Here is a 19378-nt window from a genome sequence, read left to right as displayed (position 1 = left end):
CAAGACATGTTTATTCTTAAAGTTAGGAGATTTTTATTTCCTCTCCGTTCCAAAACCAAACTCTTTTTACGTCTTAAAAAAACATTTTAAAAAATTCCATATATTTGTGTAAGGCATATAGTACAGACAGCACTACAGGATGAAAACATATTTGCCATCTGAATTCAGAAATTCCAAGGGAGATACTATAAATGGGGAATCTTCCTAACAAATGTGACTGCTGAAGATGTTTGCTGGGAACACTAACTTTTAGATAAAAGTACACAGAACAAAAACCTTGCTAGCAAGGCATGAATGGAGCACCAGGAACTCCTGCTTGCAAGCACCAAAGACCATTTGTTTGTTACAGAATCACAGAGTCATTTGTGTTGTCAGAGACCTTTAAAAATCATCTAGCCCAGCCATGTGCAGGGGCACCTTCCACTAGATCAGTTTGCTCACACATTTCACTTGCTTGAACACTTCCAGTGATGGGGCACCCACTATTTCTGAGGACAACCTGTTCCAGCATCTCGTCACATTTGTAGTAAAAATTTCTTCCAAATACCTTGCCTAAATTAACCCTCTTGTGTTTTAAAAACATTAACCCTTCACCTACCACTACAGGCCATTGTAAAAAAAAATAATCTTTCCCCACCTTTCTCATAAGCCCTCCCTAAGTACTGAACTCCCTAAGTACTGAACGGCCACAGTAAGGTCTCTTACAATGCAGGTTGATAGAGTGCTCTGGTATTCAAGTTGCCTGGCACTCCCTCCTACAAGCTCCATCTTCAATTGCTTGGGAATCCAATTATTTGCTTTTATGATTTAGAAGGGAGTTCATCTTCCCATCAACTACATGTTTCTGGCATGAAAACCTAGTGAAACTATAAGCCTCTGTTAACATTGATTCCTTATACTCAGCAGAAGCTAAATAAATCCTTATACTTCGCAGAAGCTAAGCAAGGCTGACAAGTGAAGGTGCCCCCTTCCTTACCCTGGGTCACAGAAGCTCAGTAGCACAAAACGAGGGTTAAGCAGCCATTACACCCTGCCCTGCAACTCTGACATGGCACGAGCATCAAGCAGGAAAGTAAGGAGCGCGGCACAGGCAGAGCACCGCGCCAGGAGGAGGGATGCTGTCCCAGGAAACTGCTCCCTTGCCATCGCCGAGCCAGCCCGCTCCCCTCGGGCAGCACTTCGGCCGCTCCACGGGTGCGCCCCGGCTTCCCCGGCGGCGAGCGGGCCAGCGGGGCACCTGCCGCGGCACCTGCTCGGGGCCGGCAGCCACGCCGCGGGAACAGCGAGCGGGGAGAGCAGCGGGCCCCTCGGGAGAGAGGGCAGGGGACAGCCCGGCCATTTTGAGGCGGGCGCGGCGGACCCGCCAGCAGCGCTCACCGCGCCATTTCAGGGACAGCCCCGCAGCCCGTGGGCGGGGGGGACGTGGTTTGCCCCGGCCCCACCCCCCGCCAGGCTGGTACCGGCCAGACCGCGCCCTGCGTCCCGTCCGCGCTCAGGTATCAGGTGAAACTGGCCGGGCGTGCGGGAGCAGGAGCCGTGGCCGGAGCGTGGCTGGAGGATGGCGGGGCGCCCCGGGCTGTACCCGCTGCTGCTGCTCTGCGCGCTGCTGGGAGCTGCCGCTCTCCCGGGTGAGACGGGGAGTGCCGGCTCCTCCACAGCTCGGCTGGGATCAGCTGGGGTCGGCCAGGGCTGGGCTGCGGGGTGGGCTGCGGGCGGTGGCGGGAGCGGTGCGAGGGGCACGGCTGGGCTCTCGGTGGCGCGGCGCGGGGCGGGACCGCGCCGCAAAGCAGGTTTCTGGCCGCCGCCTGGGATGCGGGGAGCCCGGAGCGGACTAGGAGGGGTTCCCGCGGAGTCGAGTTCAGGAAGCTGGGGCCGGAGCCGGTGGGGCTGCGGGGACGCGCGGGCAGGGCGCGGGGCAGCTGCGGGAGGCAGCTGGGCGGGCAAGCGGCCGGGCGCGCCTCGGCCTCCTGGGGAGCTGCGTGCGTGCTCTGGCTTCACCTGCAGCCGGGCTGTACCTGTCTGGTTCTCGGCTAGCCGCCTGCCTAAAGGTCACATATAAGCATAAAGAGCCCTAAAGACCTTGTTCTCGCTTTTTCTCCCGACTCTGCAAACCGAGTTTTTTCGTTTGTTTTAATCCTAATTTTAAATGAACCTTTGTTAGTTTGTATTATTGCTTACTGAACTGAAGTGCTGGTTGGGGGGGGGAACGCCCTGTTGTTCATACAAATATTTTACTGCCTTAAGGTCCATGTTTTAGTACCTTTTATAGTAAACCTCAATGCTATATCTACGCATGCCTTTGCACTGTGTATTTCTGTATTTGTTCATCGCGGGCTTGTTTGCATAATAAAAGTATACCTGTAAAGATTGTGTAAATGTCACAGCCAAGCTTTTGGTAGGTCCCGTTTTCCCAATAAAGAGATGCTAGATAGGTGCGACGTTTGTTGCTCAGAACACAGTTAGTAATATTAGACTCGCCTCTTTAATATCCTAGTTATCTGACCTGGAGGGGCGGGGGACAGTCTGCTTAGAAGTTCTAGCTGAGTGCTTGGTCTTCTGGAATAGAGGTGAGGCGAGCTGCAGGTGCGATGCCGTCCCACCCAAGGCAGATAGACAGACTGTAACCCAGGGGACGTGATCGTGGCTCACCTCGAGCAGGCTATGCCGTTATGGGGATGTGGTGAATGTGAGCTGCGGATCCAGGAACCAGGGTAACCTTAACCTTAGTCTTGTGTGGGTGTTACTACCATGACCTAAGCTAGTTAATGTGGTTGCTCTGTCCTGCTCTTCTGTGTCTGCAGGGTAGGCGTAATTCTTTGTTTGATATGCAGTAGGATATATCTTCTGGACTAGTGGCAAAGGTGTTGAAACAGCTCTGAAACACGGACTTTTGTTGTGGGAGGAGAGTACGTTTTTCCCCCGCGAAGCCAAGGGAGCTTTTCCTGGGGGCAGATTAGCATGTCAGCTGCATTCTCTCTATATGAGTCAGGCAGAGTGAAACTCAGCTAGGAAAAGAGCTCAATTGTTATGGAAAACTGCAAACACAGAAAGAGTGAGAGAAGGATGTAAGAAATTCACATACCTAACAAAGGATTGGTTGCTCGGTGAGGGAGTGTTAACTGCAGAGAGAAACAGGATACTGAGCTTTGTCCCGTTTATGGGTGCCAATTGGGCTAACAAAAGATGTTCAGTATCTACAGTTGAAACTTTTGAGGATAGAACAAATCCTGTTTGTGGGTCACGTGTCCATCAGTGCACTTAAGTGTAGTTCTTACTCTTTTTTGTTACAGTGACACTAGGGCTTTTTGGTGAGTGTTTTGTTTTGCTTTTTTTTCCAACCCAATCGGTGAACATCAATTACAAATAATTGCTTGACGTTTGATCACAAAACATTGATAAAACCAAAATGGTAGTATTTGCTTTATCAGTTTTCTACAACAATTTAAAACTTTGGAACAGAATACAAGTAGTATAACTCAAATTCGATAATACCAACTACTCACTGATGGACAGATGCTTGACGTAGCACTGTTCACTGTGCTTTATTATGGTGCTCTGATATCTGCTGTGAGCTTCCAAGCAATTCCAGGATCTCTCACAGTTAAGCTAGAAGCCTGCTTAGCTACTTATCATTTAAATTATCTAATGTCAAAGCAAGGTATATTCTTCAAGCTGGTTTTATTACTTCTAATACTGACAGTTTGGGTTAGGGAAACTTTGCAATCTTTAGCAGTATTGCTGACATCATCATGTGGCTTGCAGATCCAAGAGCAGGATTTATAGAATTCTGCTGTGTTGTAATTAGACCACAGAAAGGCCAAAATTACTTGAATTTTAATTACTTTTATTCAGGACTTCTGCTGGCATAATTTAGACTTCAGCCTTCATGCAGGGTACTACAAAGATTGATACGTCATTGTACTGGCAAAAAGTTTTCTTACATCTTGGTTTTCCATTGAAGCATGGCCTATGCCCGGAGCTTGTCAAATCCTTGTTAAATGGAACTAGGGGAACTTAATTCGGAACTCCAAAAAACACAAATGCGTGCTGTATTTTTGTACAGGTCTTTAGGAGGTCTCACAGTCTGGACAGCACACTGACAATGGGTGTCTGCCTTTTGCAGTGGTAACTTGTAAAGAATAGGTACCCAAAGTTGTGCTCCTTTTTAGAATTTTTGCTGGAAAACATTAATACTTGTGTATTAACATATTATTTGATAAGGCTTATACTTTCAAATGTAAGATATAAGCATTTTTCATTGTATCAAAGGCATAAAAATCAACTGTATCAAAACTGCTGTTTGAAGGATGGCCCTTTTGTTATTCAACAATGCTGTTTTTGGCTTGTACACAAACCTGCTTTCTCAAAAAGACTCCTTTATAGTCCATTTGGGCTTTTCTGTGGCTAAAATAATAAAAAAATATAGATAGAAATTAAGATGAAGTTAAAATACTTCTCCCACAGAGAAGTTCCGTGTCTGTACAGTTTAGCTTGGCAGATGTTAGACTTCTTGGAACAAGGTGAGTTCATGGACGGTATCTGCTTCTGTAGTTTAATTTAATAGTGCAAGAAGATTAGTTGGGTCTGGAGGGAGTCTTGGGGTCTTCTAAACTGAGCTGTCTAAATGCTGTCAATGCTGTCATACAAGACAGAGCAGTCAGGAATAGCTGGCATGCGCATACAGTTTGTAAGTCCCTGTGGCATTCAAAGAGGCAGAACAAAACTTGAAGTGATAGCTGTTTTGTTTATAAAGCAGCCACAGCTGTCAGCTTGCCACCTAGCATCTGGAGTAGAAATTTCAGAGATTGTCTGACCATCTTGACTGTGAACTGGAAGGAGATCCCAGATAACTGGCCCTGTTGCAGAGTCATGCATAATATTAGTCTGTGCAAATTTCAGTTCAGCTACAGCGTAGCATGCATCTTTCTTGCCGTAGAGATCACCAGTTCATAGCTTTTGGCATTGCATTCTGACAGTTTCAGTTCTAGCTCCTCTGAGGCTGGCATGCCTTGTTTTACTGCATACCTGATTTTCAGGCCATCAAAAACTGAGGAAACTTCTACTGCAGCTATGTTAGCCTGCAGCAGAGTTTTATGAGTCCCAGAACTTGGGTAGTTTGGTAGAGATATATGAAAGGATAATGGTGCCCTGGGGTACTTAAAGCAGTTTCTATTGTAATTCTTCAGATGGTAGGAGCACATGACAGCCGTTTTAACAAGGTATTTTTAATATCCTTGGTGATGTGGAAAAGCACTGTGGTTGCTAATACAATGCTTAAATAGGGATGTAGGTTGTCATTTGGGTATTAAAACGTAAAGGAAGAAAATCTGTCAAGTGTTTGAAAATCAGTCCTAGTTTTTCTTCTGATGATGCTTGCTTTAGTTCTTCCGAATAAATCATGGTGTGAATTTCATTTTTTAGAAGGACAAAAAGTCTGCACTTCAGTAACAGCAACCTTTTTTTTCTTTTTTTTTCTAGAGAGTAGTGGAACCAGCAGTTCAAAGGGAAGAAGTTTTGCTGGCCAGAAAGTTCCAAATACAAATAATGCTTCAGAAGAGTTATACAAAGTGGATGAATTTGCAGCAAAAGTCCTCACAGGAAAGCTGACTACAGTTTTTCTTCCCATTGTCTATATCATTGTCTTTATCATTGGTTTACCAAGCAATGCCTTGGCCCTCTGGGTCTTTTTTTTCCGAACAAAGAAGAAACATCCAGCTGTGATTTATATGGTTAACTTAGCATTGGCAGACCTTCTTTTTGTTGTCTGGTTCCCGCTGAAGATTGCCTACCATGTAAATGGCAATAATTGGCTATTTGGTGAAGGTCTCTGCAAAGTACTTGTTGGATTTTTCTATGGAAATATGTACTGTTCCATTCTGTTTATAACATGTCTCAGTGTGCAACGATATTGGGTTGTAGTAAACCCCATAGTGCATTCAAGAAAGAAATCTGAAATTGCCTTGGGCATCTCCATTGCTATCTGGATAGTGATTTTGTTGGGGACCATTCCATTGTATCTTATAAATCAGACAGTATATATTTCAAATCTTAACATCACTACCTGCCATGATGTGTTGCCTGAAAATGTTTTGGCTCATGACATGTTCAGTTATTTCCTTTCACTTGCAATTGGACTTTTCTTAATCCCAGCTCTCCTCACGGCTGTTGCTTACATACTAATGATTAAGACTCTGAATGCTTCCATCTCAGATGTAAGCACTGGGAAGAAACGAAAAAGAGCAATCAAACTCATTGTTGCTGTCCTGTCTATGTATCTCATCTGTTTTACACCTAGCAATGTGCTGCTTATTGTGCACTATTTGCTGCTCAAAACCTACAGCCAGAGCTATCTGTATGTGGTGTACATAACTGCACTGTGTCTTTCTACTTTGAACAGTTGTATCGATCCATTCATCTATTACTACATTTCAAAAGATTTCAGAGACAACCTTAAAAATGCTCTTCTTTGCCGAAGTGTGCGAACTACCCGGAGGATGCAAGTGTCTCTCTCATCAAGCAGACACCTCAAGAAATCAAATTCTTACTCTTCAAACTCAAATGGGACCACTAAATCAACCTACTGAGTTTAGTCCTAGAAGAAAAGTGAACTTTTAGTGCTACTGCTGAAAGGGTGTAAGTGACAAGAGAGTTGTTTTGTACAAGAGTCTGAAGAAATATCTTTGCTGTTTAATTATGTTGAAGCCTGGATTTCAGAACTGGCAGCTGCTTACCCTGTGTAGAAATGGCAAACAGGTAAATGTTCCCACAAGACTGGAAAAAAATTACTACATTTCCAATGATCTGCAGAAACACTGCTGACTTTGAAAGTGAGTTGTGTTTGGAGGCATTTTCATTCCATGTCAAATGTTACGTAGTGTTGCTAGTGTATTTAATTAGCAGAGGAATCTTGTATGGCTTTAACTGTTGTGTATTAAACAGTTGAACAGATTGTGTATGTGGGAACTTTCTCTCTGTACCTGCTTACACTGAACATTGTTTGAAACCATAGAGAGAAGGGAGAATGTTTCACCATCTTTGTGTTTGTCCAGCAACATGACTGCTTATTATCTTTAGTATAATGTAATTTTGTTGTTTTCCAAGTTTTCATGTTGTGAGTACTAAATGGCAGAAGCCTGTAAGGTTATCCTGTTGAATTGACAGGCTGAACTTTTTATCATACTAGCTAGCACCGAGGTAAAATGTTAGTTCAGATTGTACACTGTTAGTTAATGCTTGCCCATACATGATCTTAACTGGGGATATATTTAACAAAGTTTTGATTAATAGCTATTTGGTTTTTATATAATGTGCCGTGTATTTTTTAAGATACTTAAATAAGATCTTTTTTAAATAACATACTTGAGTTGGGTGGTTTCTTTTTTGTTTCTACATGCTTTTAAGAATGCTGAGTATCTCAACTTGCCTGGTTTCAGGTGACAAAGATGTTATTCCTAAGAGTGAATTAGAAGTCTGACAACTGTAGCTGTAATAAGTAAAATTTACCTAATGACGCATTTCATTATAGTAGAACTTCCCTTTTCTTATGAGCAGGTAACTAAAACAAACAGTTCAGAACTGTGGGGAAATAATGAGATATGAACAAACACATTAACAAGGTAGCAAACTTCAGCCCCAGTGGATTTCTAAAATATCTTAAATCCTCTTCCCTCACCCAGAATATTTGTGACAACTAAGGAATGTGGAGTCACATGTGCTTCTTTTTGTCTGAAAAGCTGGTGGATGGGTATTTTATCTAGGGTTTAAATGTGTTTGTTCAGATCTTGCAGTCCCCCTTTCACCAATGCTGAACAATGTTGTACACTGAACTTGCATCCATGTGATGGATTCTGAGACTTGTTAATAGCTGGGTCCCTACAAATACAAGCAAATGGGAAAAAACTCCGTCTAAAAAGTACTCTGACACAGCTGGTATATAGATAGGAAATATTCACCATTTCAAATATGGAGAATAAGGAAGGGGGCAGATTGAACTGTAGCAATAATTTGAGCCATTTTTTACAGCTTAGAAAATTCTAAGTATTCATATAATTATTTTTTTTTCCCGTGTGCTCTTTACTTGTCTTGTTAGTTGGTTTCCATGTTGTTCCCTATACTTCACTATGAAGGTTTTTTATTTCCCTACACAGAAGCCTTAAGAGATTAGTTTAATGTATTTGATCTCTCATCTCAAGGGTTAATTAAGCTCCAGCTTTCCCTCTGTCTGCTGCGGTCTTGTCTGCAAACTTCTAGCAGGTGCTTAGCATCAAAGTAGCATGCTGTGTTGTGGTATTTCAGAGGTCCAGGCTAAAATAGCAACCTATTAACAAATATCTCATTGAGGAGCAGAGACTGTACAGATCTTTAGATAAAACAGAACACAGATGCTTTTTGGGCATGAAACACTTACTAACTCTTCCTGCTCCCTAGCAAAAATGCAGGGAAATAATTGCTTATTTATTACTGGAGATGTAATTCAGCATCCTTACTGGAAAATAACTGTATGGGAGAGGCCATAGTTCACTGGAAGGATCTGGGAAGAAAGGGCTTGCACCATCTTCATAAATTGCATCCAAACTTCCTTTATCCCATGTGTGATAAACAGAATATGAGAATATCCTTTATTTTGCTGAACAGCCTAGTGTGCTTCCTGCTCTGTATATGGTAGTGGATAACATGAAGGAAGGGCATCCAGTTCATGTGATTACAGCACTACCCATGTTCTGCCAGGAGTACAAGGGTTATGGGTTGTATGTTGTAAAGGTGATGAATTGTCTACGTTTGCATAATATCACAAAGATATTGCTTATGGTTGATGGATTACTGTTAAATTGCTGAAAAATGGTATGTTTAATATAGCCAGTCTTTTGGGGGACAAGATTAATTTCATTATTTAAGCAGAAGTACACCAAATCATTTGTACTCTCACTATTCGTTGTTCCTTTCTGTCACTGGTGGAAACAGTTAATGAATGTCAAATAATCGATCACACCACTCCACTGTAGCTCATGCAAAAGAGACTGCTGATCCCCTTGCCTACTTCTCTCTTTTAGCCTTCCTCATCTGTGGATGGGAAAAGCAGGTTGCAAGAAAGAACCTTTCATCCCTTGTCTGCAGTAACAGTGGAGTTCTGTCCATGACATATGTAGGAGTCAGACATTATTGCAGTGTTGTTGAAAGCTTTTTGATAAAATGTTTTAATTATTAGAATGTTTTCCTTTAAAATTAGTTTCTACTATATGTGACAAATCTCAGAGAATACTATTCAAGGAGCCCACAATCATCTAGGTACAGCTTATTGCATCAAACTATGCTCACTAGGAGCTGAAAAGATTTTTCTAGTTAGTTTCTTTTTATCATACAGACTAGCCATGTCCTTTTTTATTTTCCTTTGCTGTTTTAGTGATACCATCTGAGTTTGTGCCTTTGGTGGGGGGCATCTTCCTCTGCATCTGTTGTGTGGTTAGGGCGGGAAGAAGAGACCTGGCACTGAGAATTTACTAAAGCATCCAGTTGCTTTCAGGATCTGTATCTTATGCAGTGCTGCAACTGTGTGTGTCTTTGCTGCAATGCTAGTGCAATGAAGAGTAAGCAAAATTACACGTAAGAATTGTTTTGTTGTGTTTCTTTTATTTATTCTTGAAACAAGGACAAATTGTAAGAAAGTTTTCCTATCTGTACATACATTGCAAATCCTCATCCTGAATTTACTGTGAAGGTTTGATTTTGTTGCCATTAACAGACTGGTTGTTCACTCGATTTGAATCAATTCCTTGAATTGGCAACTGTGTGCTTGTGCAGCCCAGGTAGGGATGGGGCAAGAACATGCAGCCCAGGAGGGTGGAGCTGGCTGCTTAAACTTTTATGGGACTGTACCCTCAGGAAGGATTGATTGGTATAACAGTGATCATCTTCAGTTAACAAATATATTCCTGAATAGTGCCAAATTTGTAATTCAAACACTCACCGTGTATGGCTCACTTAACGTTTGAATGCTACAAAAATAATCAGTACGATATCTGTGAAAGCACTGGGGTTTTGGAATTTGTGTAATTTATGTGCACAGTGTCATGGTTTCACAAACAGCTCAAGCATGTGCTGCAGCTAAGAGAGGTAGGCTAGTCTTTCCACTACCCCTACTGCTTTATCACACCATTCCCTTGTACTGTCACAAGCATGTTTGACCTTGGGTTATTGAATCAGTCCTGAGTTAAAGTTAAACCAGGAGGAGGGAGAAAGGTTCACTTTTGACTTGGAACAGCATTCATGTTTTGCTAGATGAGCCCTTGGCTCAGCTCAAGGGAGAAGGTCAGTCTGTCTTTCACCAACTGGCTGACACTGTGCAACTACAAGGTGCACAGGAGCTGTGAAGCCCCTGCCTGACCTAAGCATTGGGGAGCAAGACTCCACCTCTGCCTGTAGGAATGGGTCTGCTGGCTCAGACCTATTGTCTGTTGAGCTCAGCCAGGGTGAAGTGCTCAGCCATGCTTTTGAGGTGTCAAGGAAAGTGTCAAAAAACAGCAGAAGTACTGCACAGGGCACGTGACCAACATACCAGATGAATGTAAGATGTGGCTGCAAAATTTGTGGCTTTGCACCATGTGAGTGCTGTGCTATGTGCCTGTTGAGATGTGCTCTGACTTCCAGAAAAAAAAGGAGGCAGGCGAAGACTGGGTGAGCTAAGCTCATTGGCATCTGTGAGGAAAGCTGCTGCTGAGAAGGATTGATCTGTAAGTCAAAGGGTATGCGTAACAGCAACAAGATCATACTACAGGTGGGTACCTAAGAAGGAGTAAAAATAGTGCAAGCACGTATCCATATCCTCCACAGTACTCTTCCCAACATCCATTTATTTTCAGCATGAAGGTTTCCTAAGTGATTTGTCTGGTCTAATTAATAACACCCTTTGGGAGAAAAAATTAACATTTTATTTGCTTTGAACCTCATTTGGTGGCCCCTAGTTCTTAAAGGAGAAGAGGATGTGAGCAAGTCCCTAAGTGTCCTGTCCATCCACTTGCAATTTTATAGACCAGTATTGTAGTCCCTCTTTCTCAGCTGCTTTCCAGGCTGAGGAGTCCTAGCCAATTTACACTTTCCAGAACAGCCACTGCTCAACATGTGGTAATCCTCCTTCTCTGAAAGTTTTAGATTCCCATACATGGTTATAAAGTTACACACAATAATCAAGCCATGGATGGTGCAGTAATGACTTATGTTTTCCTCCCTGTTACTTTCCCAATATCCCCTAACATTAAAAATTATTTTCCTGCTTCTGAGAACTGCATTGATGTTTTCTTGCAGCTGCTTTTAAATATATCTCCTGAGTGGTTTACCTCCAACTTTAATAGTCAGACCAGCTACCCTCAGGGTGTTCAGCCTTCTGAGCTGGAAGATAAGGATGCAAAGCAGAACTATGCCCCCATAATCCAAGAGGAAGTAGTTAATGATCTGCTTCAGCACGTGGACATGCACAAGTCTATGGGGCTGGATGGGATCCACTCAAGAGTACTGAGGGAGCTGGTGGAGGTGCTCGCAAGGCTCTCTCCATCATTTATCAATAATCTTGGTCAACAGGGGAGGTCCCAGACCACTGGAGGGAGGCTAAAGTGATGCCCATCTACAAGAAGGGCCGGAAGGAGGACCTGTGGACCTACAGGCCTGTTGGCCTGACCTCAGGACCATGAAAGATCATGGAGAGGCTCATCTTGAGTGAGCTCTCACAGCAAGTGCAGGGCACTCAGAGATCATGGCCAGCCAGCATGGGTCTATGAAAGGAAAGTCTTGCTTGACCAACCTTGTCTCTTTCTGTGACCATGTGACTGCCATTTTGAATGAGGGGAAGGCTGAGGACGTTGTCTGCCTGGACTCTGGTAAGGCTTTTCACACCATCTCTCAGAGCATTCTCCTGGAGAAGCTGGTGAGTCATGGTGTGGACAAGTGTACTCTTCACTGGGTAAAAAGCTGGCTGGATGGGCAGGCCCACAGAGTTGTGCTAAATGGGGTCAAATCAAGTTGGCAGCCAGTCACCCGTGGTGTCCCTCAGGGCTCAGTTTTGGGGCCATTCTTGTTCAACATTTTTATCAATCATTCTTCTGATGAGGGGATAGAGTGCACCCTCAGTAAGTCTGCAGACTGCACCAAATTGGGTGGGAGTGTCTTATCTGCTACTGGTTAGGACAGTTCTGCAGAGGGACCTGGACAGTCTGGATCAATGGGCCGAGGCCAATTGCATGAGGTTTAATAAGGGCAAGTGCTGGGTCCTGCACTTGGGTCACAAGAACCCCAGGCAACGCCACAGGCTTGGGGATGAGTGGCTGGAGAGCTGCCCAAGCAGAAAAGGACCTGAGGGTGCTGGTGGGCAGTTGGCTGAACGTGAGCCAGCAGTGTGCCCAGATGGCCAAGAAAGCCAACAGTATCCTGGCCTGTATCAGGAATAGCATGGCCAGCAGGAGTAGGGAAGTGATTGTGCCCCTGTACTTGGCACTGGTGAGGCCTCACCTTGAGTACTGTGTTTAGTTCTGGGTCCCTCACTACAGGAAGGACACTGAGGTGCTGGAGGGTGTCCGTAGAAGAGTCACCAAGCTGGTGAAAGGTCTAGAGAACAAGTCATACGAGGAGCTGCTGAGGGAACTAGGGATGTTTAGTTTGGGGAAGAGGAGGCTGAGGGGAGACATCATTGCCCTCTACAACTACCTGAAAGGAGGTTGTAGGGAGGTGGGAGTTAGCCTTTTCTCCCTAGTGAATAATGACAGGACCAGAGGAAATAGTCTGAAGTTGGGGCAGGGAATGTTTAGATTGCACATGAGGAAGAACTTTACTGAAATACTGATGAGGCACTGGAACAGCCTGCCCAGGGGGGTGGTGGTGTCACCATTCATGGATGTATTAAAGAAACATGTACATGTGGCACTTCAGGGCATGCTCTAGTGGCTGAGATTGCAAGTTGTATGTTTGTGTTGGAGTTTCTTGCTTTTTTTTTTTTTGGTTTTATGGCTGGACTCAGTGATCTCAGAGATCCTTTCCAGCCATGACTATTCTGTGGTTTTGCAAGCCACGGCTCCGCATGTCAAGCTAGGATGCTTTTCCCTCATGCACCTCACTTTACAGTTATTTATGCTGGATTCATACATCAATTGTCAGTCTTAAAGGTTCTTCTGCAATTCTTTGCAGCCTGCCTCAGGCCTTACTGTCTTAACTGTGTCATCAGCAAACTTTTGCTCCTCACTACTCAACTGGCTTTGGCCATTTATGAATATGACGAACAGTACAGGTCCAGCACCACAGTGGTGAGTAACCCGCATTGTGGAAACTGACTTTTTCTGCTATCTGTTGTTTCTTTCCTTTTTATCAGTTATTTTTCCTCAAGGGGACCTTTCCTCTTACTCCATGGCTGCCTAGTTTTCTTTAAAAGCCTTTTGTCCTGGTTTAAGCCAGGTTGAAGCCACTTTTCCTTTTACTGATATTTTTTTTTTCCTCCAGCAAGCTTTCTTTTAACTAGTCACAGAGTGTTCCAGCTAGGAATGATAACAAGTGCTGGAATGTTTTTCTAACCGCTGGGTCTTCAAGGTCACACCTTCACTCTGTCAGCTTAGACACTACGGGGAGATCTATGACCCCCCCATAGGAGGCTGAATTAGACAGACAGCAAAGTTGACCAGAGATATTCCATTCCATATCTCTACCTAAGCTCAGAGGAAGGTCAGAGATCACAGAAGACAACTTCCTTCCTGCTTCTTCTTCCCTTCTTTTCCATCCATGGCCGGTGTCCGGGGAGGACTCCGTCCATCCATCACCACTGACCCCCAGACTCGAGTTCTCCTGACCTTCATCACTCTGTGCTCTCTCCAGCAGCTCTGGGATTTTTTGGGACTGTTCACAGCTCAGGAGATACTGTGGAAGTTGCTGGGGGTGGGGAGAGGCGAGAGGCTTTTGCACATGTCTGAACATATTTCTATATAATTATATAGATTTTCTTTATCACTGGTGTTTAATTAAAGCTGTGTAGTTTAGTTTTCAATTCAGCCAAGCCTCTCTATTTTTCTCTCTCTCCTTTCCTATCTGGGTGGGAGGGGAGGGGATCGAGAGCGTTGTTGTCAGACCTGAGGCAAACAGTGACACCTTTGATCAGAAATTTTACCAAAAGCCTTTTGGAAATCCAGGTAGATGGGATCTGCTAGATCACCCTTATCTCTAGGAGCATCTTGCCTCTTCCAAGAACTCTACAAGGCTATTAAACCCAGACTTCTCAGTACAAAAGCTTTGGTGGCTTTTCCCAGAAAGTTCCAGAAGTTTCTTAGTGATGTCCCTTCTGAGATGCTTCTTTAGTTCATTTGTGCAGATATTGGGCCCACAGGACTGTATTTCCCCAGACTCCTCAGAACCTCCTTTCAGTTCTTGGTTATGGCATTGACTCCCAGTATTCAAGTATAATTTTGTCAAGAGGTAACACAGTTCTGTCACTAATTCAGCTATTTTGTCTCCAAATTTTCTCAGAACTCCTCCATGAATACCATGCAGGCCCACTGTGGTGGATGTTTAACATTCGTTTTGTCTAACTAACTGTGGTTAGCTCAGTGATGACTGAAGACTTGTAGCACATGTCTAGACATGTAGCTGTCCTAGAACCAAGTAGCATAATGCCTACATACCATAACAGCCCTTTGAGGCCTGTGCTTCATTATGGATGTGTTTGATCTGTCACATGCACTTCAAACATGGTTAAAAAGCAACAACAATATTAAATTAATTATGTACAAGTAGTCATGGTTATTTTTATTAAAAAATAGCCAGTAGAGTATGTATTACCTATTTTTTCTTGGGAGTGATAACCTTCTGTAGGCTTGAAGGTGAACATTCTCCAGACATTGTTTGCTGGCAGGACCAGTGCAACAGGCTGACTACATAGTCAGCTCTCTGTCATCTAGGCCAAAGGAGGCGGAGATGCTCTTGATAAAGGAAAAAAGACTACTGATTTTGAAGTGTACATTGAGTGCTGTGCAGAGACATTGACAACTCCCTTGGATTCATCTGGACTAGCTGATTCAGTGCTGGTTGGTGTGACTTGGGCTTCACAGTCATTTAAGTGTAGCTGTAACCAGTTTCGCTGGTGTGCTAGGTCTTAGGTAGCCAGGGGAAGGGGGGAAGGCATATGTGGTCCATTCATAATGCTGCATTTACACTTTGAGTTAATGGTTGTGCTGGAGTTCATAAACCATCTGGGATTGCCCATGTGGTACAAACATGAGAACAGAGCCAGCTCAAGGCTGCCAAAGTCTTCATGGTCTGCACCTGCCATAACTGAGCTAGGAGACAGTGATATCACAGCCAAGTTCTAGTGTCTGCACTTCAGTACAGAGGCTTCATTCCCAAATGCAAAGATAATTAAAATCTGTGTTTCTAGACCAGGTGTGTCCACTCCCTTCTCTCTGGGTATCCTGCTTCCCTGTTACATACAATGCCAGCTGTGGAATGCTGTGTGCTACCCATGTTGGCTTAACATTCCCCTGGATATTGTGTTTTGCCACAGCTCAGAGTACTTTTGGGAGAGAACTGGTGCAACCTCTGATTGCCATAGCCATGCCAGCAAGAGCCCTAATGTTGCTGGAACCCAGAAACTGCATCTTTGCTGGTAAAACTCTGGTCTGGCCTCCATGAAGTTATTGTACTGGTTGTGAAGCACAGTCCTGCTGCTAAAAGTTGGGTACGTGTTTGAAGTGCTTTACCAGGGCACTCTGCTGGTTACATGCTCATCACATGGACTAAGCCTTGTTCCTTTGTTTGTTTTGAGTGTATTAATAATATGTAGTAATGAGCAGTAATGGGCACCTGTGTAATGAAGCAAGAGAATGAAGCGTGGGAGGAGAAGAAAAGCATATATTTGACCAGTCTACATTTGGGAGTTAAGATAAATGACCCAGTAAGAACTCTCAGCTCTATCAGGTGGTCACCTCAAGGTTTTGCAGCCCCTGTTGCATGTGAATTAACACGGACAGCTCTGTGAAAACAGAGGACAACTGAGTTGTTGTCTGTGTTTTATGGCAGTTGTAAAAAACAACATATAGTAATTCTTAATGTTGGCAGGATTTAAATTGCCAAACCTTGCATGCAACAAGTAACAAGCACTCTGGTGGAGAACAAGCATGAGCTGGCACAGGAGTGGATGTTTCTCTATTGCAGTTAACAGCTGCATTTGGTTCAGCAACTGCATTCCAGCTTTATGCCTCACCTTTAAGAAGCAAACTGTTGGGAACTGAGTGTTCAGTATGTTTGAGATTGAACCTTTAGTGCCATTTATTTTATTTCCTCCCCATTACAGCACTTGCCCACTCTCAGCTGTTGGTTGTATGGAGGAAAGAAGTGATGCATGGATGAGACACAGTGGGGAATGCCACCAGCATTCACCCTTTCTCCACAGTGAGGCTGAATCCAGACCAGTATGTGTTTCTCCCAATGCTGTGCTTTAGCAGCTGGGTTTGTGCTTCCCCTGGCTGAATGTCTTCAATGGGGACTATGTTTTCACATCATGTGCTACTGGATGTGGGGAAGTAGAGCCCATTTGCATAGGGTCTGTGTCTGTGTTTCTGAGCCCTTTGGAAAACAGAGGAACTTAACATGGGAAAACAAAGGATATGCTGCCTCACTGGGGAGGCTGACCCACTGAATAAGAGGAAATTAAGGACATAATTAACATATAGAGAATAAATTTAAAAAATAAGATGCAACAGGTAGAGGGAGTTTCCTGAAAGTCCTGAAGAGTCTTCCATGTCCTACATGTACAAAAGCTATAGGGGAGTATTAAGAAAATACAAGAAGCACTCGGTGAGTCAGGGTGGCAGTGTCATCTGGAAAGAGAACACTGTGCTCTGGTACTTTCTGGATTTGGCTGGAGGTGACTCGGGACTAGCGCATACTTCCAGTCTGACATGTCATGACCCCTTGACGTTTCATCTTCAAATCCCAGTGAGGCAAACCCATCTGGTTTTCTGTGAGCAGCTGAACTGAGCAACATGGTTCACTGTAAAAATACTGAGGGCAAGCCCTTAATGCTAATTCAGAACTTGCAGGAGGCAAGTGTTGCTGTATCATGTTCAAATGAAGTTGCCTGTCTTTTTGGTCAAAATCACTCATGTATCTCTATTAACTTAAAGAGTACAACTGGAAACACTGGAGGGGACTGTATTGTGGTGATGCTATTTGTGAGGAGTGATGGAGCGTGCTACTCTTGTGAAGAGTGATTTGATCATAGAATACAATGCTAAAAGGAAACTATGGAACTGCTCTGCCATAATTTATGAAGACTGTGTGTTGAGCTGGTTGCCAGGAAGCTCCTCATGTGACTACTTATGGTTAAATTGCTAGAGTTGTGAACATTACGGTAGTAGCAGCTGCTAAGAAAATCCTCAGTAAATGTCAAGTTGCTGCCAGACCCTGGGCGAGTATGAGCCTCTCTCAACTCCCAGAGTCTACACATGTGGGTTTTTGTTAGCAGGGTCAGGGATGAAGAGCAGAAAGGAGCTTTCTAAATGTGATGGCTGTTTAGCTGTTTATCAGGAGTTGTTCGGTGTGATGTCTCTGAAGAGTGCTGATGGCTTGGTTTGTGTTTGCTGTTGAAGAATGTAGAGCTGGTTCCAATATGGACAAATCTCAGGCTGATCTCTACCAAATTAAGTTCTGCAGCAGAAGGCAAGAAAGGGTTGGGGAAGGAGGGATGGCAAGAGAGAAGGCAGAGAGAGTCCTCCCACAGCTACGCCCACTTTGTTGACTGTTTTATGGCAAGACATGGGCAGGCAGTTAGGGAAGGTTCTGGCTCTAGGCCATGGGACTCTGCCAGAAGTGGGGAAATGGCAGTGCTCAACTCTATTGCTGAGGTCATGGCTTCCAGTGCCTACACCTCAAATCAAGATAGCAGGGCTTTAGGCAACAGGTGTCAACTGTCCTGTTGTTTCAAGATCCTTTTTCTTTCATGTGGGGTTTAAGTTTAAACAACATTTGGTACAAACACCCAACACAGAGCCACTGCTGGTTGCAGGCATCTAAAGATGCTGAACATGACTTTTCAGACATGATTGGGAAGAACAAGGGCTCCACAGGCCACTGTGTCCAAAGGACCAGACAGGGAGCTTGTGCACTTAGTGGGGTCACCATTGTGTGCACTGGTCCCAGATAATGCACAGGTTTGTTCAGCATTAATTTATGGTGCCTTTGCATTGGGTGGTTCATCTCCTTTTAAAAGAAGAATGAGCTCCTCACAGTTAGTTTACACTTGGGAGCGGAGACAAGACACACATCTCTGCTCTAGTACCTAAGCATTCTGTATGGATAGATAGATGGCTCTTCAGGGCACTTCAGCACGTCTAACCTAGCAGCCTCCATCCTTCCAGGGTGTCCACTTCTCCATCACTTACACAATTAGCCAAAGCTGCTGTGTTGAAGTCAGAAATGCAAGTGTCTCCTTGACTCTCAGTGTTTCCATGAGGCAGAGTGTCCACTGTGAATTCACATCCTCACTTTTGCATATTAACCTCCTAGCTTCAGGAGATATCCAGGATGGGAAAGTCTCTTGGTACCATCTCGGGGAACAAAGACCACAGAGCATAATGCAGGAGCATGGCCTTTCAGCCAAGGGACAGAGGTACATGTCACATACCAAGCAGTTTGCCCAAGCCCAGGGAGATTGGTGGTATTCAGGAGCCAGAGGACTCCATTTGTCAGCTAGGGGAAAAATTTAAATAGTGTTTTGTTTCATTTTCTGAAAAATTGCAAAAAGAGCTGATACTGTGATTAAAGGCTCCCTCTTCTGTCTCTGCTGCTAGTGCACACATTCTTTAACAGGCAAAGATGAAAGCCTTAATCCAGGTTTCCTCCTGGTGTGCAGATAATTTTGTAATTCCCTGTGTCAAACCACATATATCTGTCTGATATATGGTTAGGAAATCTAGTAAGGGAGCTAGGAGACCTACGTGGTTAAAAAAGGAACTGCTGGGCAAACTTAAGTGGAAAAAGAAAGTCTACAGATCATGGAAGGAGGGGCTGGTCACTTGGGAGGAATATAGGACTGTTGTCAGAGAATGCAGGGAGGCAATTAGGAAAGCTAAGGCCTCCTTGGAACTTAACCTTGCAAGTCGGGTTAAGGATAATAGAAAGAGCTTTTTCAAATACATAGCCGACAAAACTAACACTAGAGGCAATATTGGCCCTCTGATGAATGAGGTGGGAGCCCTGGTGACAGAGGATATAAAGAAGGCAGAGGTGCTGAACGCCTCCTTTGCCTCTGTCTTTACTCCTGCAGGCTTTCCCCATGAGCCCCAGTTTCATATAGCCCCAGAAGAAGTCAAGATAGAGGAGTCTGACATGGTAGATAAGGATTGGGTTAGGGATCAGT

General features: G+C 44.1%; 2 protein-coding genes across 2 annotated transcripts in view; both read left to right on the top strand.

Moving 5' to 3' along the window:
* The first annotated feature begins 1450 nt into the window (after positions 1-1450).
* F2RL1 (F2R like trypsin receptor 1) lies at positions 1451-7356 on the top strand. The gene is made up of 2 exons (XM_051642062.1): positions 1451-1628; positions 5479-7356. Exons 1-2 carry the CDS (start codon positions 1559-1561, stop codon positions 6582-6584), a joined length of 1176 nt encoding a protein of 391 aa, XP_051498022.1. The 5' UTR covers positions 1451-1558; the 3' UTR covers positions 6585-7356.
* Positions 6686-19378, top strand: part of S100Z (S100 calcium binding protein Z) — a 26503-nt gene continuing 13810 nt past the window's right edge. Inside the window, exon 1 of the mRNA XM_051642068.1 lies at positions 6686-6753. The gene's annotated coding sequence lies outside the window, so the exon portion shown is untranslated. The remainder of the gene's footprint in view (positions 6754-19378) is intronic.

Source organism: Apus apus, chromosome Z, assembly GCF_020740795.1.
Source record: "Apus apus isolate bApuApu2 chromosome Z, bApuApu2.pri.cur, whole genome shotgun sequence".
Taxonomy (NCBI): domain Eukaryota; kingdom Metazoa; phylum Chordata; class Aves; order Apodiformes; family Apodidae; genus Apus; species Apus apus.
Note: the sequence above shows the minus strand (reverse complement) of the source record. Positions and strands in the feature narration are given on the sequence as shown.

Coding starts and splice junctions, on each gene's coding strand:
- F2RL1 (XM_051642062.1), top strand. CDS start 1,559: ATGGCGGGGCGCCCCGGGCTGTACCCGCTGCTGCTGCTCTGCGCGCTG. Junction 1,629..5,478: donor GGGAGCTGCCGCTCTCCCGG/GTGAGACGGGGA, acceptor TTTTTTTTCTAG/AGAGTAGTGGAACCAGCAGT.